The sequence below is a fragment of the Bolinopsis microptera genome, chromosome 4 (genome assembly GCF_026151205.1).
Source record: "Bolinopsis microptera isolate Bmic1 chromosome 4, MBARI_Bmic_1.0, whole genome shotgun sequence".
Taxonomy (NCBI): domain Eukaryota; kingdom Metazoa; phylum Ctenophora; class Tentaculata; order Lobata; family Bolinopsidae; genus Bolinopsis; species Bolinopsis microptera.
The window spans coordinates 1,709,724-1,736,936 of NC_087075.1; the positions used below are offsets into that span (position 1 = coordinate 1,709,724).

The 27,213-nt window shown below is 40.6% G+C and overlaps 1 protein-coding gene across 1 annotated transcript in view; it reads right to left on the bottom strand.

Moving 5' to 3' along the window:
* Positions 1-27,213, bottom strand: part of LOC134814512 (uncharacterized) — an 80,168-nt gene that overhangs the window by 15,726 nt on the left and 37,229 nt on the right. The window contains exons 38-56 of the mRNA XM_063822664.1: positions 26,397-26,504; positions 25,926-26,057; positions 25,097-25,189; positions 20,381-20,539; positions 19,864-19,955; positions 19,600-19,692; positions 19,151-19,232; positions 18,844-18,903; positions 17,346-17,442; positions 16,545-16,643; positions 16,208-16,330; positions 15,056-15,219; positions 5,955-6,096; positions 5,659-5,766; positions 4,936-5,068; positions 2,868-3,027; positions 2,024-2,106; positions 1,585-1,729; positions 117-254 (exon numbers count right to left, since the gene is read on the bottom strand). Of these exons, the coding sequence (XP_063678734.1) occupies positions 117-254; positions 1,585-1,729; positions 2,024-2,106; positions 2,868-3,027; positions 4,936-5,068; positions 5,659-5,766; positions 5,955-6,096; positions 15,056-15,219; positions 16,208-16,330; positions 16,545-16,643; positions 17,346-17,442; positions 18,844-18,903; positions 19,151-19,232; positions 19,600-19,692; positions 19,864-19,955; positions 20,381-20,539; positions 25,097-25,189; positions 25,926-26,057; positions 26,397-26,504 (2,211 nt within the window). The remainder of the gene's footprint in view (positions 1-116; positions 255-1,584; positions 1,730-2,023; positions 2,107-2,867; positions 3,028-4,935; positions 5,069-5,658; positions 5,767-5,954; positions 6,097-15,055; positions 15,220-16,207; positions 16,331-16,544; positions 16,644-17,345; positions 17,443-18,843; positions 18,904-19,150; positions 19,233-19,599; positions 19,693-19,863; positions 19,956-20,380; positions 20,540-25,096; positions 25,190-25,925; positions 26,058-26,396; positions 26,505-27,213) is intronic.

Consider the following 27,213-nt stretch of genomic DNA (forward strand, 5'->3'; position numbering starts at 1 on the left):
TGTTACTAGTTATGGTGTGTAAATACTAAATAGTCGTGTTATCCAACTTGTTGTGTCATGAACGGTAAGAAAACTTAGATAAGTTGTGATGAAAAAGCGGATAAACATTTCCTTACCAGGACTGGTGTAGATGGTAGCGTGGTATCCAGGCATGTAAACTTGGATTGTGTTGTAGGAATCACCACCTGAAGGTGACGTCACCACCCAGACCTGACCTGAGGTGTCCACCTCCACCGAGCTGACAGACACGTTCTCTGGGTAAAGTCACGTGTTAGATAATAATGTCACGTGTTAGATTATAATGTCACGTGTTCGATAATAATGTCACGTGTTAGATAATAATGTCACGTGTTCGATAATAATGTCACGTGTTCGATAATAATGTCACGTGTTCGATAATAATGTCACGTGTTAGATAATAATGTCACGTGTTAGATAATAATGTCACGTGTTAGATAATATAACGTGTTAGATAATTTCAAATAGAAAATATTTTCTGGGTCTACTGTTACTTTGTCTATGATTTCCAACACGTTTTATTATGACAAATCATTGGGCAGCAAACTAAGGAGTACTGAGTAGGGATCTTTAGACTCCCTTTCTGATACCAATCTCTGCAGAATACCAATCTCTGCAGAATACCAATCTCTGCAGAATACCAATCTCTGCAGAATACCAATCTCTGCAGAATACCAATCTCTGCAGAATTCCAATCTCTGCAGAATACCAATCTCTGCAGATTACCAATCTCTGCAGAATACCAATCTCTGCAGAATACCAATCTCTGCAGAATACCAATCTCTGCAGAATACCAATCTCTGCAGAATACCAATCTCTGCAGAATATCAATCTCTACAGAATATCAATCTCTGCAGATTACCAATCTCTGCAGAATACCAATCTCTGCAGAATACCAATCTCTGCAGAATACCAATCTCTGCAGAATACCAATCTCTGCAGAATACCAATCTCTGCAGAATACCAATCTCTGCAGAATTCCAATCTCTGCAGAATACCAATCTCTGCAGAATACCAATCTCTGCAGAATACCAATCTCTGCAGAATACCAATCTCTGCAGAATACCAATCTCTGCAGAATACCAATCTCTGCAGAATACCAATCTCTGCAGAATACCAATCTCTGCAGAATACCAATCTCTGCAGATTACCAATCTCTGCAGAATATCAATCTCTGCAGAATACCAATCTCTGCAGAATACCAATCTCTGCAGAATACCAATCTCTGCAGAATACCAATCTCTGCAGAATACCAATCTCTGCAGAATATCAATCTCTGCAGATTACCAATCTCTGCAGAATACCAATCTCTGCAGAATACCAATCTCTGCAGAATACCAATCTCTGCAGAATACCAATCTCTGCAGAATACCAATCTCTGCAGAATTCCAATCTCTGCAGAATACCAATCTCTGCAGAATTCCAATCTCTGCAGAATACCAATCTCTGCAGAATACCAATCTCTGCAGAATACCAATCTCTGCAGAATTCCAATCTCTGCAGAATACCAATCTCTGCAGAATATCAATCACAAATAAGTAATAATAATAATATCTTGTATCTAACCAGCAATAACTGTGGCAGCATCCTCATCAGATAGTGTCGTGTCGCTGTAAAGTGCACGTGTGACGTTATTCCACCAGTACACGTTATTTGCACGTGCAGCTATGAGGCTGAACCCTCCGGCTCTCCCTGGCAGCACGTTAAGGCCCTGGAAAGAGAGGTTAGCAAAAATGAGATAAGACATTATATTGATAAGCAGTTGAGATAAGAGAATGAGATAAGAGATTATATTGATAAGCAGTTGAGATAAGAGAATGAGATAAGAGATTATATTGATAAGCAGTTGAGATAAGAGAATGAGATAAGAGATTATATTGAAAAGCAGTTGTCAGAATACCTCCCTCTTGGTATAGAAGAAGGTGCAAGCTCAATATGGTGTTAAGTCCTATCGAAGTATACAAGTATGATATTTTATAGTGTAGACAGAAAGTAGAATCACTACCTCGATGGTAGCAGATATCTTGTCCTCTGAGTAGTATCTAGCTAGTCTACCGTACAGTGATATTACTACCTCGTAGTCCTCATCTGAAATATTATGTAGATTAGAACTGGGGGGGGGGGGGGGGATACTAGGTAGGGTTTATAGGAACTGTTATCATAATATCATACCTATGGAGTTAGTGTTAAGTTAGCATTAAGGGATGATGGGAAGGGGTGGGGCACAGTGGGGCACCACACTAAGAAGGGGGGACATAGTGGGGCACTACACTAAGAAGGGGGGACATAGTGGGGCACCACACTAAGAAGGGGGGATATAGTGGGGCACCACACTAAGAAGGGGGGACATAGTGATGTACCACACTAAGAAGGGGGGACATAGTGGGGCACCACACTAAGAAGGGGGGACATAGTGGGGCACCACACTAAGAAGGGGGGACATAGTGGGGCACCACACTAAGAAGGGGGGGGGGGCGGGGGCACAATGGGGCACCACACTAAGAAGGGGGGACATAGTGGGGCACCACACTAAGAAGGGGGGCATAGTGGGGCACCACACTAAGAAGTGGGGCACCACACTAAGAAGGGGGGACATAGTGGGGCACCACACTAAGAAGGGGGGACATAGTGGGGCACCACACTAAGAAGGGGGGGGGGGGCGGGGGCACAATGGGGCACCACACTAAGAAGGGGGGACATAGTGGGGCACCACACTAAGAAGGGGGGCATAGTGGGGCACCACACTAAGAAGTGGGGCACCACACTAAGAAGTGGGGTACCACACTAAGAAGGGGGGCGGGGGCACAATGGGGCACCACACTAAGAAGGGGGGATATATAAATACTCACGGAAACAAAGACCAGTAGTCTCATTGAAAGATAACATCTCATCACACAGACAGTGAGGAGTGTTGGAGACTGAGTCTGCGATACAGAGTCCGTTGTCACAGTAACCGGCTCTATCACATGCTGTGTTACCGTTATCACACTCCCAAACTACTTCCAGCACCTACAACATCTTGTTTAGATCTTTACATTTTAAACATTTTAAACATTTTGGTCCGGGGATATACTTTAATATATACTTTAATATATTTTAATATACTTTAATATACTTTAATATACCTATATTATCTCGAATCTCGATTCAAACTTTGGCCGTTTCATTTCTTTAAAGGCCTATAATGTATAGATTAGATTTGCCTTTCATGCAAAGTTAGTCTTGTTCAAAGATATTGATACTTGACCAATTTATGGGCCAAAATATATCAAATTTGGTGCATATTCCCAAATATGGGCATATGGTTTTTGATTCATAATTTAGCCATTTTTGTCCAGTCTCGATGAAAATTCAAATACAAGTTCAGGGGACCACTAGCTACAAGTAGAGCACCTTAAAGCGGGTTTTGGGCAGGGGTGTAGGAATGATTTTCTTCATGGGGGGGGGGGGGGGGGGGGGGGGGGGGGGGTGCAAATTCTAAATATTTTTTGGTGCTTCGCCACAGACTTAATTTTTTGGCGCTTCGTGAGAAAAATATTTTCGGCTCAGAATGATCAGGGTAGCATGAAACATGAGCAAAAGTAGTTTTCAAGAAAACTTTTTCAAGAAAATTTTTGACTTTGAAAATTTTTGAATTAAAAAATTTTCAGTAAAAAAAACCCGAACATTTTTTTTCCCAAAAATTTTTAGAAACCTAAATTAAAAAGTTGGCCCTTTTTGGCCCCTTGCCCAGATTTCATGGGGGGGGGGGGGTGGCGATGGCCCCCCTGCTCCCCCGCTTCCTACACCCCTGGTTTTGAGCATTTTTAGGTGGTTCTGCATAATTGGGCCAAAAAGGGACGAGATATGGGCGCGGCTGCCCTGTACGATTGATGGATATTATATCTAGCTAGCTACAGACCACTCATTTTTTTAGATTTTCTTTAAGAGAGGCTGGGCCTGGATGGCCCACGAGAGGATAGAAAGATGAACTAAGACAACATACGAATAGTCTCTAATTCTCACATCGGTCTTTCTGGTCGAGCTCCTTGGGCACAATTAGGCGTTAGGTGCGGTTTGGGAAATTGACAGTAGTGGTGATATGCTGGTTGTCAAATATTTCATTGACTGAGAGGTCCTGGAAATATTGCCCCCTTATTTGGGCGATAGCCGGGCACTGACCGAGAAAGTGTGAGACACCGCACATAGGACAAGCACTGATGCTTGATTTGCCAATGAAGTGAAGGTGTTTTTGAAGGCCACAATGTCCCGTGATAAGGTGCACTGCAGTTCTGTAATTTTGTCTGTTGTTGCTAAGTGTAGTGTTAAGGTTTTTGATGATGTTGACGTGTTTGCAGCCGAGTGTCGTTTTGGTGTGTCTGGTACCATCAGTTAACCACAGTTTCCTGATGCAGTCTGGTGACTTTGTCGTTGATCAGGCGTTTGATGAAGATTGTGAAATTGAAAACTTGAAAATGGACCCACATTCACTGGTTGTGCCAAGCTTCGCCAGTTCATCTGCTTTTTGTTTCCCCACAACCCGCTTAGTCATCGGCCACCGCCTAATAGCTAGTAAATAGCCATCAGCCGGCCAGTGACCACTTTTGAAGTTCCAGCTAGTGACCGCCTAGTAGCTACTTTTAATTTTAGTGACTACTAGCATTTGTGTTGCTAGTAGCTGGCTAGTGACCGCCTAATAACCCCTTAGTAGCCACTCTTAATTTAACAAAGAAGCTAGGTATATTAAAGTATATTAAAATGTAGATTTTTCCCCGATTTTGACCCGGGGATATACTTTAATATGGTTGCCCCCCCCCCCCCCCCCCCCCCCCCGGGAATTTTCTACTTTTCCTTTGCTAGCAGGACTAGCTAATAGCACTAATAGCTAGAAGGACTTGTTATTAATGCTATGGAAAGAAAGTAACAAATATTAGCTACCTGTCCTGGGGCACCAGTGCACTCTCCCACACTTCCATTTAGTGTGATATTACAGGTAGACGCCCCAACACACATTGTACTGATCTGTCCTGTGATGTCTTCTGTGCACGTGCTCGTACCAGTTCCGCACGTGCTGCAAAAAGAGAGATCAGTTTCAAGCATGAAGTGATCAGTTACAAACATGAAGAGATCAGTTACAAACATGAAGAGATCAGTTACAAGCATGAAGTGATCAGTTACAAACATGAAGTGATCAGTTACAAACATGAAGAGATCAGTTACAAACATGAAGAGATCAGTTACAAGCATGAAGTGATCAGTTACAAACATGAAGTGATCAGTTACAAACATGAAGTGATCAGTTACAAACATGAAGTGATCAGTTACAAACATGAAGTGATCAGTCACAAACGAGATAATATCTGGTACCATCTGATAATATTACTCAAATATTACTCAAATAATTTGCGGAGGAACTTGAATAAGTCAACTTATAAATTTGCGAACCTAAAAACTAGTGAGGCTTCAGGTTACCTGATATGGGGTGAGGTAAGGATGGTAGCAGTGACTCTAGTTAGTGGATAAGAGGTAAGTTACCTGATATGGGGTGAGGTAAGGATGGTAGCAGTGACTCTAGTTAGTGGATAAGAGGTAAGTTACCTGATATGGGGTGAGGTAAGGATGGTAGCAGTGACTCTAGTTAGTGGATAAGAGGTAAGTTACCTGATATGGGGTGAGGTAAGGATGGTAGCAGTGACTCTAGTTATAGTTCCTCCAGACACAGGACAAGAAAGCATTTTAGTGTCACTCGCACACGACCTTTCTAGTATCCTGAGATGTGACGTTTTGTAGTAACTGGGTACAATTGTAATATGTATAAGATATTAATTACACATATTACTTTTTAATTATATATAAAAGATTTGTTTGAATTTGAGAAGAAAAAGTTTGTTTAACGGAATTATGATCTAATATAAATAAAAATTATAAAGCCTTGCAGATAACCGAGTGATATTTACCCTTTAGGACGCTGATCTTTGTGCACCACCTTAATACCAGTTAACATACTCTCAAACTGTACAGTGAGCGTTCCAACCTTCTCTCCTGTGTACTTGTTCAAAGTCACTACATCGGAGGAGTCTATCACGTACAGTAGATCTCCTGGTAATATAACTAGAGTTACGAGCTATCACGTACAGTAGATCTCCTGGTAATATAACTAGAGTTACGAGCTATCACGTACAGTAGATCTCCTGGTAATATAACTAGAGTTACGAGCTATCACGTACAGTAGATCTCCTGGTAATATAACTAGAGTTACGAGCTATCACGTACAGTAGATCTCCTGGTAATATAACTAGAGTTACGAGCTATCACGTACAGTAGATCTCCTGGTAATATAACTAGAGTTACGAGCTATCAGATACAGTAGATCTCCTGGTAATATAACTAGAGTTACAAGCTATCACGTAGAGTAGATCTCCTGGTAATATAACTAGAGTTACGAGCTATCAGATACAGTAGATCTCCTGGTAATACAACTAGAGTTACGAGCTATCACGTACAGTAGATCTCCTGGTAATATAACTAGAGTTACGAGCTATCAGATACAGTAGATCTCCTGGTAATATAACTAGAGTTACGAGCTATCACGTACAGTAGATCTCCTGGTAATATAACTAGAGTTACGAGCTATCACGTACAGTAGATCTCCTGGTAATATAACTAGAGTTACGAGCTATCAGATACAGTAGATCTCCTGGTAATATAACTAGAGTTACGAGCTATCACGTACAGTAGATCTCCTGGTAATACAACTAGAGTTACGAGCTATCAGATACAGTAGATCTCCTGGTAATATAACTAGAGTTACGAGCTATCAGATACAGTAGATCTCCTGGTAATATAACTAGAGTTACGAGCTATCACGATACAGTAGATCTCCTGGTAATATAACTAGAGTTACGAGCTATCACGTACAGTAGATCTCCTGGTAATATAACTAGAGTTACGAGCTATCAGATACAGTAGATCTCCTGGTAATATAACTAGAGTTACGAGCTATCAGATACAGTAGATCTCCTGGTAATATAACTAGAGTTACGAGCTATCACGTACAGTAGATCTCCTGGTAATATAACTAGAGTTACGAGCTATCACGTACAGTAGATCTCCTGGTAATATAACTAGAGTTACGAGCTATCAGATACAGTAGATCTCCTGGTAATATAACTAGAGTTACGAGCTATCAGATACAGTAGATCTCCTGGTAATATAACTAGAGTTACGAGCTATCACGTACAGTAGATCTCCTGGTAATATAACTAGAGTTACGAGCTATCAGATACAGTAGATCTCCTGGTAATATAACTAGAGTTACGAGCTATCAGATACAGTAGATCTCCTGGTAATATAACTAGAGTTACGAGCTATCACGGTACAGTAGATCTCCTGGTAATATAACTAGAGTTACGAGCTATCACGTACAGTAGATCTCCTGGTAATATAACTAGAGTTACGAGCTATCACGTACAGTAGATCTCCTGGTAATATAACTAGAGTTACGAGCTATCACGTACAGTAGATCTCCTGGTAATATAACAAGAGTTACGAGCTATCACGTACAGTAGATCTCCTGGTAATATAACTAGAGTTACGAGCTATCACGTACAGTAGATCTCCTGGTAATATAACTAGAGTTATGAGCTATCACGTACAGTAGATCTCCTGGTAATATAACTAGAGTTACGAGCTATCACGTACAGTAGATCTCCTGGTATATAACTAGAGTTACGAGCTATCACGTACAGTAGATCTCCTGGTAATATAACTAGAGTTACGAGCTATCACGTACAGTAGATCTCCTGGTAATATAACTAGAGTTACGAGCTATCACGTACAGTAGATCTCCTGGTAATATAACTAGAGTTACGAGCTATCACGTACAGTAGATCTCCTGGTAATATAACTAGAGTTACGAGCTATCACGTACAGTAGATCTGCTGGTAATACGACTAGAGTTACGAGCTATCACGTACAGTAGATCTGCTGGTAATATAACTAGAGTTACGAGCTATCACGTACAGTAGATCTCCTGGTAATATAACTAGAGTTACGAGCTATCACGTACAGTAGATCTCCTGGTAATATAACTAGAGTTACGAGCTATCACGTACAGTAGATCTCCTGGTAATATAACTAGAGTTACGAGCTATCACGTACAGTAGATCTCCTGGTAATACAACTAGAGTTACGAGCTATCACGTACAGTAGATCTCCTGGTAATATAATTAGAGTTACGAGCTATCACGTACAGTAGATCTCCTGGTAATATAACTAGAGTTACGAGCTATCACGTACAGTAGATCTCCTGGTATACAACTAGAGTTACGAGCTATCACGTACAGTAGATCTCCTGGTAATATAATTAGAGTTACGAGCTATCACGTACAGTAGATCTCCTGGTAATATAATTAGAGTTACGAGCTATCACGTACAGTAGATCTCCTGGTAATATAACTAGAGTTACGAGCTATCACGTACAGTAGATCTCCTGGTAATATAACTAGAGTTACTATCACGTACAGTAGATCTCCTGGTAATATAACTAGAGTTACGAGCTATCAGATACAGTAGATCTCCTGGTAATATAACTAGAGTTACGAGCTATCAGATACAGTAGATCTCCTGGTAATATAACTAGAGTTACGAGCTATCACGTACAGTAGATCTCCTGGTAATATAACTAGAGTTACTATCACGTACAGTAGATCTCCTGGTAATATAACTAGAGTTACGAGCTATCAGATACAGTAGATCTCCTGGTAATATAACTAGAGTTACGAGCTATCAGATACAGTAGATCTCCTGGTAATATAACTAGAGTTACGAGCTATCACGTACAGTAGATCTCCTGGTAATATAACTAGAGTTACGAGCTATCAGATACAGTAGATCTCCTGGTAATATAACTAGAGTTACGAGCTATCAGATACAGTAGATCTCCTGGTAATATAACTAGAGTTACGAGCTATCAGATACAGTAGATCTCCTGGTAATATAACTAGAGTTACGAGCTATCAGATACAGTAGATCTCCTGGTAATATAACTAGAGTTACGAGCTATCACGTACAGTAGATCTCCTGGTAATATAACTAGAGTTACTATCACGTACAGTAGATCTCCTGGTAATATAACTAGAGTTACGAGCTATCAGATACAGTAGATCTCCTGGTAATATAACTAGAGTTACGAGCTATCAGATACAGTAGATCTCCTGGTAATATAACTAGAGTTACGAGCTATCAGATACAGTAGATCTCCTGGTAATATAACTAGAGTTACGAGCTATCAGATACAGTAGATCTCCTGGTAATATAACTAGAGTTACGAGCTATCACGTACAGTAGATCTCCTGGTAATATAACTAGAGTTACGAGCTATCAGATACAGTAGATCTCCTGGTAATATAACTAGAGTTACGAGCTATCACGTACAGTAGATCTCCTGGTAATATAACTAGAGTTACTATCACGTACAGTAGATCTCCTGGTAATATAACTAGAGTTACGAGCTATCAGATACAGTAGATCTCCTGGTAATATAACTAGAGTTACGAGCTATCACGTACAGTAGATCTCCTGGTAATATAACTAGAGTTACTATCACGTACAGTAGATCTCCTGGTAATATAACTAGAGTTACGAGCTATCAGATACAGTAGATCTCCTGGTAATATAACTAGAGTTACGAGCTATCAGATACAGTAGATCTCCTGGTAATATAACTAGAGTTACGAGCTATCAGATACAGTAGATCTCCTGGTAATATAACTAGAGTTACGAGCTATCACGTACAGTAGATCTCCTGGTAATATAACTAGAGTTACGAGCTATCAGATACAGTAGATCTCCTGGTAATATAACTAGAGTTACGAGCTATCAGATACAGTAGATCTCCTGGTAATATAACTAGAGTTACGAGCTATCACGTACAGTAGATCTCCTGGTAATACAACTAGAGTTACGAGCTATCACGTACAGTAGATCTCCTGGTAATATAACTAGAGTTACGAGCTATCACGTACAGTAGATCTCCTGGTAATATAACTAGAGTTACGAGCTATCAGATACAGTAGATCTCCTGGTAATATAACTAGAGTTACGAGCTATCACGTACAGTAGATCTCCTGGTAATATAACTAGAGTTACGAGCTATCACGTACAGTAGATCTCCTGGTAATATAACTAGAGTTACGAGCTATCACGTACAGTAGATCTCCTGGTAATACAACTAGAGTTACGAGCTATCACGTACAGTAGATCTCCTGGTAATAAACTAGAGTTACGAGCTATCACGTACAGTAGATCTCCTGGTAATATAACTAGAGTTACGAGCTATCACGTACAGTAGATCTCCTGGTAATATAACTAGAGTTACGAGCTATCACGTACAGTAGATCTCCTGGTAATATAACTAGAGTTACGAGCTATCACGTACAGTAGATCTCCTGGTAATATAACTAGAGTTACGAGCTATCACGTACAGTAGATCTCCTGGTAATATAACTAGAGTTACGAGCTATCAGATACAGTAGATCTCCTGGTAATATAACTAGAGTTACGAGCTATCAGATACAGTAGATCTCCTGGTAATATAACTAGAGTTACGAGCTATCAGATACAGTAGATCTCCTGGTAATATAACTAGAGTTACGAGCTATCAGATACAGTAGATCTCCTGGTAATATAACTAGAGTTACGAGCTATCAGATACAGTAGATCTCCTGGTAATATAACTAGAGTTACTATCAGATACAGTAGATCTCCTGGTAATATAACTAGAGTTACGAGCTATCAGATACAGTAGATCTCCTGGTAATATAACTAGAGTTACGAGCTATCAGATACAGTAGATCTCCTGGTAATATAACTAGAGTTACGAGCTATCACGTACAGTAGATCTCCTGGTAATATAACTAGAGTTACGAGCTATCACGTACAGTAGATCTCCTGGTAATATAACTAGAGTTACGAGCTATCAGATACAGTAGATCTCCTGGTAATATAACTAGAGTTACGAGCTATCACGTACAGTAGATCTCCTGGTAATATAACTAGAGTTACGAGCTATCACGATACAGTAGATCTCCTGGTAATATAACTAGAGTTACGAGCTATCAGATACAGTAGATCTCCTGGTAATATAACTAGAGTTACGAGCTATCACGTACAGTAGATCTCCTGGTAATATAACTAGAGTTACGAGCTATCACGTACAGTAGATCTCCTGGTAATATAACTAGAGTTACGAGCTATCACGTACAGTAGATCTCCTGGTAATATAACTAGAGTTACGAGCTATCACGATACAGTAGATCTCCTGGTAATATAACTAGAGTTACGCTATCAGATACAGTAGATCTCCTGGTAATATAACTAGAGTTACGAGCTATCAGATACAGTAGATCTCCTGGTAATATAACTAGAGTTACGAGCTATCAGATACAGTAGATCTCCTGGTAATACAACTAGAGTTACGAGCTATCAGATACAGTAGATCTCCTGGTAATATAACTAGAGTTACGAGCTATCAGATACAGTAGATCTCCTGGTAATATAACTAGAGTTACGAGCTATCAGATACAGTAGATCTCCTGGTAATATAACTAGAGTTACGAGCTATCAGATACAGTAGATCTCCTGGTAATATAACTAGAGTTACGAGCTATCACGATACAGTAGATCTCCTGGTAATATAACTAGAGTTACGAGCTATCAGTACAGTAGATCTCCTGGTAATATAACTAGAGTTAGCTATCAGATACAGTAGATCTCCTGGTAATATAACTAGAGTTACGAGCTATCAGATACAGTAGATCTCCTGGTAATATAACTAGAGTTACGAGCTATCACATACAGTAGATCTCCTGGTAATATAACTAGAGTTACTATCAGGTACAGTAGATCTCCTGGTAATATAACTAGAGTTACTATCAGATACAGTAGATCTCCTGGTAATATAACTAGAGTTACGAGCTATCACGTATAGTAGATCTCCTGGTAATATAACTAGAGTTACGAGCTATCACGTACAGTAGATCTCCTGGTAATATAACTAGAGTTACGAGCTATCAGATACAGTAGATCTCCTGGTAATATAACTAGAGTTACGAGCTATCACGTACAGTAGATCTCCTGGTAATACAACTAGAGTTACTATCAGATACAGTAGATCTCCTGGTAATATAACTAGAGTTACTATCAGGTACAGTAGATCTCCTGGTAATATAACTAGAGTTACTATCAGGTACAGTAGATCTCCTGGTAATATAACTAGAGTTACTATCAGATACAGTAGATCTCCTGGTAATATAACTAGAGTTACGAGCTATCACGTACAGTAGATCTCCTGGTAATATAACTAGAGTTACGAGCTATCACGTACAGTAGATCTCCTGGTAATATAACTAGAGTTACGAGCTATCACGTACAGTAGATCTCCTGGTAATATAACTAGAGTTACGAGCTATCACGTACAGTAGATCTCCTGGTAATATAACTAGAGTTACGAGCTATCAGATACAGTAGATCTCCTGGTAATATAACTAGAGTTACGAGCTATCACGTACAGTAGATCTCCTGGTAATATAACTAGAGTTACGAGCTATCACGTACAGTAGATCTCCTGGTAATACAACTAGAGTTACGAGCTATCACGTACAGTAGATCTCCTGGTAATACAACTAGAGTTACGAGCTATCAGATACAGTAGATCTCCTGGTAATATAACTAGAGTTACTATCAGATACAGTAGATCTCCTGGTAATATAACTAGAGTTACGAGCTATCAGATACAGTAGATCTCCTGGTAATATAACTAGAGTTACGAGCTATCAGATACAGTAGATCTCCTGGTAATACAACTAGAGTTACGAGCTATCAGATACAGTAGATCTCCTGGTAATATAAGTAGAGTTACGAGCTATCAGATACAGTAGATCTCCTGGTAATACAACTAGAGTTACGAACTATCAGATACAGTAGATCTCCTGGTAATATAACTAGAGTTACGAGCTATCAGATACAGTAGATCTCCTGGTAATATAACTAGAGTTACGAGCTATCACATACAGTAGATCTCCTGGTAATATAACTAGAGTTACTATCAGGTACAGTAGATCTCCTGGTAATATAACTAGAGTTACTATCAGATACAGTAGATCTCCTGGTAATATAACTAGAGTTACGAGCTATCAGATACAGTAGATCTCCTGGTAATATAACTAGAGTTACGAGCTATCACATACAGTAGATCTCCTGGTAATATAACTAGAGTTACTATCAGGTACAGTAGATCTCCTGGTAATATAACTAGAGTTACTATCAGATACAGTAGATCTCCTGGTAATATAACTAGAGTTACGAGCTATCACGTATAGTAGATCTCCTGGTAATATAACTAGAGTTACGAGCTATCACGTACAGTAGATCTCCTGGTAATATAACTAGAGTTACGAGCTATCAGATACAGTAGATCTCCTGGTAATATAACTAGAGTTACGAGCTATCACGTACAGTAGATCTCCTGGTAATATAACTAGAGTTACTATCAGATACAGTAGATCTCCTGGTAATATAACTAGAGTTACTATCAGATACAGTAGATCTCCTGGTAATATAACTAGAGTTACGAGCTATCACGTATAGTAGATCTCCTGGTAATATAACTAGAGTTACGAGCTATCACGTACAGTAGATCTCCTGGTAATATAACTAGAGTTACGAGCTATCAGATACAGTAGATCTCCTGGTAATATAACTAGAGTTACGAGCTATCACGTACAGTAGATCTCCTGGTAATACAACTAGAGTTACTATCAGATACAGTAGATCTCCTGGTAATACAACTAGAGTTACGAGCTATCACGTACAGTAGATCTCCTGGTAATATAACTAGAGTTACGAGCTATCAGATACAGTAGATCTCCTGGTAATATAACTAGAGTTACGAGCTATCAGATACAGTAGATCTCCTGGTAATATAAGTAGAGTTACGAGCTATCACGTACAGTAGATCTCCTGGTAATATAACTAGAGTTACGAGCTATCAGATACAGTAGATCTCCTGGTAATATAACTAGAGTTACTATCAGATACAGTAGATCTCCTGGTAATATAACTAGAGTTACGAGCTATCACGTACAGTAGATCTCCTGGTAATATAACTAGAGTTACGAGCTATCAGATACAGTAGATCTCCTGGTAATATAACTAGAGTTACGAGCTATCAGATACAGTAGATCTCCTGGTAATATAACTAGAGTTACGAGCTATCACGTACAGTAGATCTCCTGGTAATATAAGTAGAGTTACGAGCTATCAGATACAGTAGATCTCCTGGTAATATAACTAGAGTTACGAGCTATCAGATACAGTAGATCTCCTGGTAATATAACTAGAGTTACGAGCTATCACGTACAGTAGATCTCCTGGTAATATAACTAGAGTTACGAGCTATCACGTACAGTAGATCTCCTGGTAATATAACTAGAGTTACGAGCTATCAGATACAGTAGATCTCCTGGTAATATAACTAGAGTTACGAGCTATCACGTACAGTAGATCTCCTGGTAATCTAACTAGAGTTACGAGCTATCACGTACAGTAGATCTCCTGGTAATATAACTAGAGTTACGAGCTATCACGTACAGTAGATCTCCTGGTAATATAACTAGAGTTACGAGCTATCACGTACAGTAGATCTCCTGGTAATATAACTAGAGTTACGAGCTATCACGTACAGTAGATCTCCTGGTAATACAACTAGAGTTACGAGCTTTCTTTTGGTAATATAACTAGAGTTACGAGCTTTCTTTTGGAAATATAACTAGAGTTACGAACATTCTTTTGGAAATATAACTAGAGTTACGAGCTTTCTTTTGGAAATATAACTAGAGTTACGAGCTTTCTTTTGGAAATATAACTAGAGTTACGAACATTCTTTTGGTAATATCGCTTCAGTCACGAACATTTTTTGAGATCATTATATGACTCGATAGGTTTACAGTTTTTAAACCGATGAAGCTTAAATATGAAAATCTTGAAGAGTTTCACTCACCGGAGACGTCTATCTTAGTAGCAGCCATGTTGGTTGGTAACATAAAGTTCATAATCTCGTTACCATGGTTACTACCACCACTGATATCCAGAGCAGATATGAAGTAGTCACCACTCTCTTGGTAACTGTAGTACAAGACGGACTCTCTCACGTCCACCGCCAAACTACAGCGAGGAGGTTAAATTATAGTTGGTTACTAGGTCTAAACATTTCCGCTACAAAAACTAAGTTAACCAATAACAACAGTTGTCATATCGAATAAAATAATCCCACTCAAAGACTCAAGACATGAAATAACATAAAAACTCCACTCCGAGTGGTTTACAAAGAAGTTACCTCCTGGGTTCGACCACAGTGCGAGTAGTTAACTTGAGAGGAGTAACTTACCTCCTGGGTTCGACCACAGTGCGAGTAGTTAACTTGAGAGGAGTAACTTACCTCCTGGGTTCGACCACAGTGCGAGTAGTTAACTTGAGAGGAGTAACTTACCTCCTGGGTTCGACCACAGTGCGAGTAGTTAACTTGAGAGGAGTAACTTACCTCCTGGGTTCGACCACAGTGCGAGTAGTTAACTTGAGAGGAGTAACTTACCTCCTGGGTTCGACCACAGTGCGTGTAGTTAACTTGAGAGGAGTAACTTACCTCCTGGGTTCGACCACAGTGCGAGTAGTTAACTTGAGAGGAGTAACTTACCTCCTGGTTTCGACCACAGTGCGAGTAGTTAACTTGAGAGGAGTAACTTACCTCCTGGGTTCGACCACAGTGCGAGTAGTTAACTTGAGAGGAGTAACTTACCTCCTGGGTTCGACCACAGTGCGAGTAGTTAACTTGAGAGGAGTAACTTACCTCCTGGGTTCGACCACAGTGCGTGTAGTTAACTTGAGAGGAGTAACTTACCTCCTGGGTTCGACCACAGTGCGTGTAGTTAACTTGAGAGGAGTAACTTACCTCCTGGGTTCGACCACAGTGCGAGTAGTTAACTTGAGAGGAGTAACTTACCTCCTGGGTTCGACCACAGTGCGAGTAGTTAACTTGAGAGGAGTAACTTACCTCCTGGGTTCGACCACAGTGCGAGTAGTTAACTTGAGAGGAGTAACTTACCTCCTGGGTTCGACCACAGTGCGAGTAGTTAACTTGAGAGGAGTAACTTACCTCCTGGGTTCGACCACAGTGCGAGTAGTTAACTTGAGAGGAGTAGCCCCGAATCGGAGGAGAAGAGAGTACACTCCTCCCTTGTCTCCTCCGGTGTAATCAAACACTGTCCAATACACCTCTCTGACACGGAGAGATTAGATAATTGAGAGATTAGATAATTGGGTGATTAGCTAACTATGTTATCTTCTAGTCTAATTTTCAAATTTTATTTAAAAAATGTTTCTATTTAAAAAGTTTAATCAAACTTTATCAAGACAAGCTTATGGAGTTCCAACAAGGTGATATAATATCATGATCTGGAATATATTATATAATATAGATATATCAAGTTTACCCTCTATAAGGGTTGACAGCAAGACTTTCTGCGTTGCTCAATATTGTCTCTATATATCCAGTTTGTTCCACGTCCACATACACACTAACTCTGTGTAGCCTGGGATGTTGCTAGGTTACTAATGCGGTTACTAGGTTACTAATGCAGTTACTAACGCGGTTACTAATGCGGTTACTAGGTTACTAATGCAGTTACTAACGCGGTTACTAATGCAGTTACTAGGTTACTAATGCAGTTACTAACGCGGTTACTAATGCGGTTACTAATGCGGTTACTAGGTTACTAATGCAATTAGTAACGCGGTTACTAATGCGGTTACTAATGCGGTTAGTAATGCGGTTAGTAATGCGGTTAGTAATGCGGTTAGTAATGCGGTTACTAGAGCGATAATTAGGTTACTAGTGCGGTTACTAGGTTACTAACAACTTCGCAATATCATTAAAAACGGAGGTTTAAATCTGATTTTAAAGCAAACTCCCAATTATTACACCCCAGTTCCATGGCCGGATATTATGCCAAATTATTAGACGGAGATCGTCTACTGATATTTCTCCGGATATTTCTCCGGTTTGCAGTTCCACGACCGGAGACCATCTACGGTAATTTTGTTGATTCTGTATGAATTAATCTCCGAGAAATTCCCGGAGAGCTTCATCTCCGTCAAATACAGTAGACGGAGCCGGAGAATCATCTCCGGAGATGATCTACGGGAAATGGACCTCCGTCTAATAATTTGGAATAATATCCGTCCATGGAACTGGGGGGTTAGTATATCTCAGATGTAAACGTAATAAAACTGACCCGTCAAGAGAGGACACGAATATCCCCAACATAGAGTCCAGCCAGACGATTATCTTGTTAACCCAGTCATATCCTACACTCGTTATAATTCCACCACCTGACAAACATACACTTTAAGTCATAATGTAGTGTGTAGTAGTGGTATAGTAGTATGTAGCAGTGGTATAGTAGTATGTATCAGTCGTATAGTAGTATGTAGCAGTCGTATAGTAGTATGTAGCAGTCGTATAGTAGTATGAATCAGTCGTATAGTAGTATGTATCAGTCGTATAGTAGTATGTATCAGTCGTATAGTAGTATGTAGCAGTCGTATAGTATTATTTAGCAGTCGTATAGTAGTATGTATCAGTCGTATAGTAGTATGTATCAGTCGTATAGTAGTATGTATCAGTCGTATAGTAGTATGTATCAGTCGTATAGTAGTATGTAGTAGTTTTATGACGCATGAACGAGGAAAGTGGTTTTACACAAGTAACGAAATTCCACCTCATTTAACTAAACTAGAGAGGGAGAATAACAGATTCTGAAGAATCAAGTAGTATGTAGAGTAGTAGTAGTAATGCTAGTTATAGAGTCTAGACAGGGGAGCCCTCTATATAGTAGACTTAGTACAACTAATCAAACTCTCAGGAGAGTAGTGATCAGTCATTTCATTTGAATAATTAATCCCTTGAGAATTAAACAATTCTCTGTAAATTATTTGGCGGTCAGAAGAAAGCTAAGTAGGGGTGCGTTGCTTTAAATCATGGTTAGAGTAAAGATGGGATTGCAGTGGATTCAAAGATTAAATAATGGTTTTCAAGAGTGCTCGAAGATGAAATCAGTATAAGATATTGAATAAAATGGATCATGAAAAGAATAATCCAAAGCATTTAATTTAAAACATTTAAAAAAACATTTAATTTATTAAACATCGATAATCATGGCATGGATATTCTAAATTCGGATACGATAGATTACATTTTCATTTGTAAATGTAATCTATCGTTTTTTTTTCGTCTGTTTTAAATTCACAGCAGAAAACAACAAAAATAAAATTCAGCGAAGCAAATCAGCTTAATCTCAGATTCACAACAAAACTCCTGTTGGAGAAGAAACAAAAAACTAATTGAAACAGAATTAAGTGAGTGACTCCCAGGAGGTCTGGCAGTTTGCCAGGAGGTCTGGCAGTTTGCCAACAGGTCTGGCAGTTTGCCAGCAGGTAAACTGCAAAACCTGCTCAGAGCCACTCCTCTACCTTTTGAGAACAGGTAAAATGAGAAAACAACAAAGTTTCTAGTTATTAATCAGATAACACATGGAACTTAGATTAAAAGATTAAACAGGTAGCTGCTTATAATCTAGATGGCAGAATATGATGCTATGTGTAGTATAGCTGAAGTGATCAGCGTATAGCTTGTTCTAGCTGGTTCATAGCTTGTTCATAGCTTGTTCATAGCTTTATAACCAAGCGAGTACTAGAGAAGCAGATAATCGACACGGAAAACAGACAACCTACCAATGGTGAGAAACACTTGAGGATCAGAGCCGTCAAACAGGGCTCTCTTTAGCTGATACCCTGAGTTGTTACTCGTCGTCAAGACGACGCATATCCCACGTGATAATTTACCCCACGTGACAATCTTACACTGGTGATTGATGCATTTCTATCCTTACAATTACATCTACATTTACACTCTTTCTCCTATAATCCGGAAGCTTTTATCTAAAGATAACGTCAGGAAGTGGCGATCAAATATTCAGTATATCTGACGGGTAGTCATGTGATGAAACCAGTCATGTGATACTGATAACAAATATCATACCTTGTCTGATGAAGTCATGAGGTGAAGAACCGTCCACTCCGGCTGCACGTATCGCTCTGTAGTTTGGCTCTGCCCATATAATCTGGGGGTGTGATGTTTAAGATGTAGCAAGATAAAATGTTATCAATACTAATAATCTCAATGTGTGTGTCTGTCTGTGTGTCTGTCTGGTTTGTTGGAAATTTCCTAGCGGTTTACAATAAGATGTAGCAAGATAAAATATATTATGTAGTAATAATACAATGTGTTTTAGTTAGAGCAGCTCCTATCTTACTACTCAACTGATAAGGATATGAGAATTAACAGTAAGTTGCGGAAATACCGTTATAACAGAACAAGATAGTAGACATATTGAGCAAAGATAAGGATGAGAACTATCCATAAGTTGCGGAAATACCGTCATAATAGAACAAGATAGTAGACATATTGAACAAAGATAAGGGTGATACCTGGTCTGTAGGCATCATCTCTGACATGGCGGAGTCGGTGTCTCGAGTGTAGATGAAGTCAATGCTGGCTATCAGACTCTCATCCTGCACTATCTGAAGTGAAGGAGAAAATATTTAGGGGGGACTAATTAGGGTGGAGATTATCGGCTAAAACTTCTTTTTTCATATAACATATTTTCCACAACACTGAACTGCTAATTTAAAGATTCCTTAATAAAGTGACCCCCCACCCGGCCCCCCTAATAAAGTGAGCTGTAACAATACCTGGTCCATAAGAGTAGCAGTTTCTAAATCTCCTCCCAACTCGAAGAGTATCAGGCTGTTAGTAACTGATAGCAGCAGATGTTTGTGTTTTACTGTAACATGTGATCAGATAAGAAAGATCTGGAAATCCAGTGGAGTAACGATCTAAAGATTCATTATTATTAATTATTGTTAATAGTAACCTACTGAAAATGCAAACTTTTAGGATTAATTTAATGTCGAGTGTAGTTTGCTACCCCCACTCCCGCCCCGGAACTAAACTCACCACACTTGATACCGAGAGTTTGCTACCCCCCCCACCCCCCCCCCCCCCCCCAGAACTAATACTCACCACACTTGATGCCGAGAGCTGAGTCTGCTACACCCCCCCCCCCCCCCCCCAGAACTAAAACTCACCACACTTGATACCGAGAGTTTGCTACAACCCCCCACTCCCGCCCCAGAACTAAAACTCACCACACTTGATACCGAGAGTTTGCTACCCCCCCCCCCCTCCCGCCTCAGAACTAAAACTCACCACACTTGATGCCGAGAGGGTCCAGATCACCATCACAAGCGCAGCTCCTCCCGGTGGGGTTTACCAGGCACAGTCCCACACAATTCCCGTTATCTACACCACAGGGGGACAAGGTACCCGGACACAACCAGGTGTTGGCACCAGGTGAAGGGTACGCTTCTGAAACACAAGGATTTATATAGAGAAGATTTGTTCAAGGAGAAATGCAACAACTTGAATTCCGTTACGTATCATCATACAGCATTTCTTACTAATAGGTAGTAGTATAATTGCTTTTGCATCGTTTTATTGAGCTCGCTTATCAGCAAATTTATCTACTGAGCAAGCATTACCATCGGCTATCTCTGTGTGTATACATATTGTCTTGTATATACATTACTCCATGGTTACGAGTTCTGAGAATGATGGCAGTGAAAAAGTTAAGATTATCATCGGGAAGCTTATTGATAAAGCTGAAATGCACGTTAGACCGGTTATTTCTGCTTTTGATAATTCTCAGTCGTGTGCAGCTAACGCTAAGCGTTTTGATCGGTTTTCTCTCCCAATACTTGAAAATTGTGCGGAATTCTTAAGAATTTCTCTCGCTGACAAGGACAATTTCAAGATATTTACGAAGAAATCACTTATGGACCGTCTTTATTGTGGTTTCCAAGCTTTGATGCCCTCTAAATGTGCGGAATGTAGTGAGGACTATGTGATCGACCACGAGCCAGATGATGCACCATGTTTCACATGTTTTCGGTGTTTTAAAGGCTCGCACAGCTGTGAACGGAACACGCTACTTCATCAGACCATATCAGCGATGAACACTCCTTCCGGCTTTGTGTGGCTATGTGACACATGTTACAGTGCTGTTGATCCGATCGAGTCCAGAAAGACAAGATCACGACATACATCTGCTTCAGATAATAATAGGAGTGGAGCTCAATCCAACAATTCTATTGGAGGAGATTTTTCTAATATCATCACCCCCTCTGGAGATGGGATGTCCTCTACCCACAACCCCCAACAGCAATTCGTGTCTTTCTCTGAAGAGAATTCAAATCAAGGAACTGAAAGAATCTGCCAGAAGTTCTTGAGCTGGAACTGTCCGCACGGAATTAGCGGAAAGAAGACAGTGAATGGAAATTGTTGTCCCCTCAAACATCCCCGAGTTTGTAATCAGTATAGAGTGTCTGGGTTTACTGGTAAGAAGGGATGTATAAAGGGTAAAAACTGTGCATTTTTTCACCCTGATATTTGCAAGGTAGCACTCGAAAGAGGATCGTGTCTCAACAAAGAATGTTCCAAGTTTCACCCCCTTTCTTGTAGAAAGAAGAAAAAGGAAGAACCCACTCGGGACAGGAATCAGAGATCCGGTATGCAGACAACCTCTAACTATAAGTCTAACTCTTCTTCTAGTTCGAGTGGTTTTTTAGAGCTACGAGACTTGGTCACGGGGATGGCGGCCAAGTTAGCAGCTCTAGAAAAGAAAATGGATCAAAGTGCCCCGTCCTCAGTGTGCCACCCTCCAGCACAACCAGCGGGACAAATGTTCTACCCATCCCAAGCAGCTCCTGCGATGATGAGTTTAGGTGTTCCCAGGCTACCCCAGCACCAGACTCCCTTCTCTCTTCCCTCCTACTTCTAAACGCTAGGAGCTTAAACCCCTCCGCTAAGAGTGCCGGGAGGTGGAAGCTGCAGGACCTTATAGGTCACTTAGACGAGAAGCGACAGGACGGACACCTGTTTCCTTTTATCGCCATCACAGAATCCTGGCTGAAATCATACCACCATGATGCTCAGTTAGAGGTTCCAGGATACTCTCTATCTCGGTGTGATCGCAGTAAAAGGAGTGGTGGGGGAGTTATGCTGTACTCTCTATCTTCTATCCCAGTCTCCCTATCAGAGAGTTTTGATGATAGTGTTTGTCAGGGAATCATCAATCTCTACCCCTCTGCTAAACTCTGTGTTGCAGTGGCGTACAGACCTCCTGATGCAACGGCCGCCAGTTTCTCAAAACTATTGGACAGCTTTACTCATGTTATTGAGAACTGCGCTCCGAGCGACTACGACCTCTTCGTAACAGGGGACTTTAACTTACCACAGGTGGATTGGGAAACGCTCCAAATCCGAAGTGGGGGGACATCAGACTCCAATCTCTCCGCTCAGTGTTTGATACGGTTTATGTCCACTCACCTGCTCAGCCAGATGGTTACAACCCCGACCAGAGGGAGCAATGTGCTGGATCTGATAATGTGCAACAACGATCGGCTGGTGTGCGATGTAAGCTGCGAAGCTACAGAAATGTCCGATCACAACATGGTTAATGCTCTCCTCTCTTTTAACCCTGCATTACTCGAGGAAGCTAAGCTCACGTATCTGGACGAAATGAACTTTCGGGCTCTAGATTTTAACCATACTGATTTCGAGGAACTTAACGAAGCTCTCAGTAGTGTGGACTGGAAACAGGTTCGAGGTTCCACTACCTTTGAAGAATTTCCGATAAATTTTACACGTAAAGTGCTAAACGTTTGTCTTGAAAATGTCCCAAGGAAACGACCTCCTAAAGGAAAACCGAATGTCTACAACTCGCTGAGAAGGAAGAAGTCCAGACTCAAGAATCGTCTTTCAGCGGCAGAGTGCAGCGGCGACCATGCTCGAATGAAACAGCTTGAAGACGAAATCGGATTAATCAGCTTTGAGATTAAGGAAGCTATAGTACACCATTTTGATGAGGGCGAAAGGAGAGCGGTGAATAAGATAAAAGCTAATCCGAAATACTTTTATTCCTACGCGAAATCGTTCTCCAAAGTAAAGCAAAACATCACAACTCTTCTTAATAGTGAAAATAAGCTTGACACAGAGAAGAAGGATCTTGCGAACATCCTCCAGACTCAGTTTTGCTCAGTCTATAGTGACCCCAACTGCCCCTACAAATCCATGCCTGAATTTGCGGTGCCGCCCATTACTTGTCGAGATAAAGAACTTGTCCTCACTCTCGACCACGTAAAGGACGCTATATCGGAACTAAAGCTTGACTCTGCACCGGGACCCGATGGCATCCCCTCCATCCTGCTGAAAAGATGTACCTCTAGCTTAGCGGTCCCTATCTATCTCATCTGGACAGAATCTATGTCGTCTGGCATCGTCCCAAGCTACTACAAGACCGGATATGTCACTCCTCTCTTCAAGAAAGGTAGCAGATGTGAAGCTGTAAACTATAGACCTGTGACGCTGACTTCCCACGTAGTGAAGGTGTATGAAAGGGTCGTCAGAAAGCACATGACCCAGTACCTTGATTCTAATGATCTGTTATCGGACAAACAGCACGGATTCAGGTCAAATAGAAGCTGTCTCACCCAAATGTTGGAGCACTTTGACGACATATACGAAGGTTTCACGAAAGGAAATGACACCGATTCAATCTACCTCGACTTTGCAAAAGCTTTTGACAAAGTCGACTTGGATCTACTTCTTCTAAAGATGAAAAGATATGGATTCCAGGAGAAGCTCTTAAGATGGATTCAATCCTTCTTAACTGGTCGTGACCAAGTTGTTGTCGTGAACGGTGTGCATTCAGACAGCGCTAAGGTGTTAAGCGGGGTGCCTCAGGGCAGTGTTTTAGGTCCACTGTTCTTCCTGTTGTTCATCAACGACCTAGAGGACGTGGTTAAGCATTCTAGAGTGAGCTTCTTCGCAGACGATACTAGGGTTTCCAAGCAAATTAGCTGCCTTGAAGACTGCCAACTTCTTCAGACTGATCTTTACAGCATTATAGATTGGTCCCTATGTAACAACATGAAGTTACACGAGCAGAAGTTCGAACTCCTAAACCACCTACACAATAAGAGGAACTTATCAAGTGAACTTCCCTTCTACGTAGAAAGTCTCCTCTACAAGGTTTCTAGTGACGTCACTCTATATCCCGTAGAAAACGTTAGAGACCTTGGTGTAAAAGTGTCAAGCGATCTGAGCTGGTCTAAACACGTCGGGGATATGGTCACCAAAGCTAGAAGTAAACTGTCTTGGGTGTTCAGTGTGTTTAAGACACGGGATAAAGTGGTTATGATGACCCTCTACAAGTCTCTAGTCAGAAGCTTATTGGAGTACTGTTGTCCGCTGTGGGACCCAGTCAAGACGACAGAGATTCAGCTTTTGGAGGGGGTCCAGCGTACCTTTACAAGCCGCATTGGTGGTCTATACAGCTTAAACTACTGGGAGAGGCTAGCTCATTTGAAGTTAATGTCCCTGCAACGGAGAAGGGAGAGATACATCATCTTGATGATGTGGAAAACGTACCATAACGTTGTTCCAAATAGCTGTAGCATCGAGTTTGTGGAAACATCCAGATATGGCACTAAAGCAGTTGTTCCTTCTCTATCAAAGTCGAGTTCGATGAGAAACCAGACACTGTACGATAGCTCGTTCGCAGTAAAAGGATCCAAACTGTGGAATAAGGTGCCGAGTGAAGTGAAAGCCGAGAAAACGTTTGCCAGCTTCAAAGTCAGTTTGTCGAAGTTTCTTGCTTTGATACCGGATAACCCTCCGGTTTCCGGTTATACGTGCAGCTGGTCGAATTCCTTGGTAGACTACACGCCATCACGGTGGTCAGACATCTGATGACCCTTCCTGCTACGAGGATAAACCTTACCAAGTTACCAAGTTACCAAGTAAGTAATATTTCGGTAGAACTATTGCGGTAGAATAATTTAAACGCAACGAAAAATATCTAACCAGCGTGATTAATAGTATGAGCTAGGGATCCAGTGAGTTCAATGAGCTTGTGTTCACCGGACACTTTTCCTTTCCCAATAGTTAGAGTTTCACCTGGAGATGTTAAATATCAGGGTCTTGTAACTACTATATAATACACACACCAACAATACTTGTTGTTCACCCCCTAGTATAATACCTGTAAAATATCAGTTACTGTAAAATCAGCACAATATAGCGGCACAGATTTAGCTCAGCTCAGCACGATTAATAACACACTAGCGGCCCCCACCCCGCGCGGTGGGGTAGCACCCCCACACCACTATTGTTTTGTTAACAACTAGTTTAATTATCTGCCACTGAGGCTGCTTTTGTAGCATGATTAGAGACATCTCGATTCTCGAACGCGATCAGCAATAGGTAATCAGTTTGGTAGTTAATTTTCATCAGGCGATAAGAAATCAGAAATCAAGGAGGAAGAATTGTGCTCGAAGAAAGCGATTTTAGGAGGAAGCTAACATGCAGAGATAAGAAGATATGGTTTGGTAATTATGTTATAACAGTACTTATCGTCGATTTAAGTAATTATTTATCATGGGGGGTCGGTATTAACATTTTTTAGAACAAGAATCTTCTAATCTTATATCATTACTGATATAGTTTTTCTAAATTTCTGTTCTTTGGAGATAATCGTAGGTTATCTATTGCGGACTGAATAATTAATGTTAGCTGGGTTTTTTAGCCAGAAGATTGGCTTTTCACAAATAAATCAATCGGCAAAGGTGTCGAATCATTCTTGTGTTTAGAGACACGGCAGTAAAACACAAGGAAATGTTTTTTGAGGGCCTACTTTTCCCGTTGGGACACAGCGTCTGCAACCAGGATATCTCGTTAGCAACACTGGGAAACAACTCTCTGCCCGATCGCAGTGTGAACTTGTATAGCTTCTTTTGGTCCCGCTCATATGTGACCCCGCTGCAGTCTGTGGACGTGTGAATATGTGTTAAAGTGGTGTTAGTTAGTGATGTTAGGAGACAAAAGATATTTAAGAAATTTCACAAAATTGTAGCAAAGAGTTGAAACCATTAACCAACTAAAACGCATCTCAAATAAGCTATAACTTCTTTACGAGACATTACCAGTATAATTAATTAATTAATTATAATTACCAGTATAATTAATTACCAGTATAATTAATGACCAGTATAATTAATTACCTTTATTTATAATTATTAATTAATTAATTATAATTACCAGTATAATTAATTAATTAATTATAATTACCAGTATTTATAATTATTAATTAATTGATTATAATTACCAGTATAAGTCTGACAAGCGAGTTTAGCAGCCTCTAGGTTCCTGTATCCCCTCCTTTTCCCTGTAGTGTATCCAGCAAGATAGGTGGTGCCGTGTCGCGAGTAACATACTGTGAAGTTACTTTAGCATTCAGTTACCTTGGTTACTGGGCTGCTACTATGGTTACTGTTAAAGATATGTGGTGCCGTGCCGCGAGTAACATACTGTGAAGTTACTTTAGCATTCAGTTACCTTGGTTACTGGGCTGCTACTATGGTTACTGCAGCAAGATATGTGGTGCCGTGCCGCGAGTAACATACTGTGAAGTTACTTTAGCATTCAGTTACCTTGGTTACTGGGCTGCTACTATGGTTACTGTTAATCGTGCCGCGAGTAACATACTGTGAAGTTACTTTAGCATTCAGTTACCTTGGTTACTGGGCTGCTACTATGGTTACTGTGGTGCCGTGCCGCGAGTAACATACTGTGAAGTTACTTTAGCATTCAGTTACCTTGGTTACTGGGCTGCTACTATGGTTACTGTGGTGCCGTGCCGCGAGTAACATACTGTGAAGTTACTTTAGCATTCAGTTACCTTGGTTACTGGGCTGCTACTATGGTTACTGTGGTGCCGTGCCGCGAGTAACATACTGTGAAGTTACTTTAGCATTCAGTTACCTTGGTTACTGGGCTGCTACTATGGTTACTGTGGTGCCGTGCCGCGAGTAACATACTGTGAAGTTACTTTAGCATTCAGTTACCTTGGTTACTGGGCTGCTACTATGGTTACTGTTAATCGTTACTATGACTGTTTCTATGGTAACTTTTTATAAAGTTAT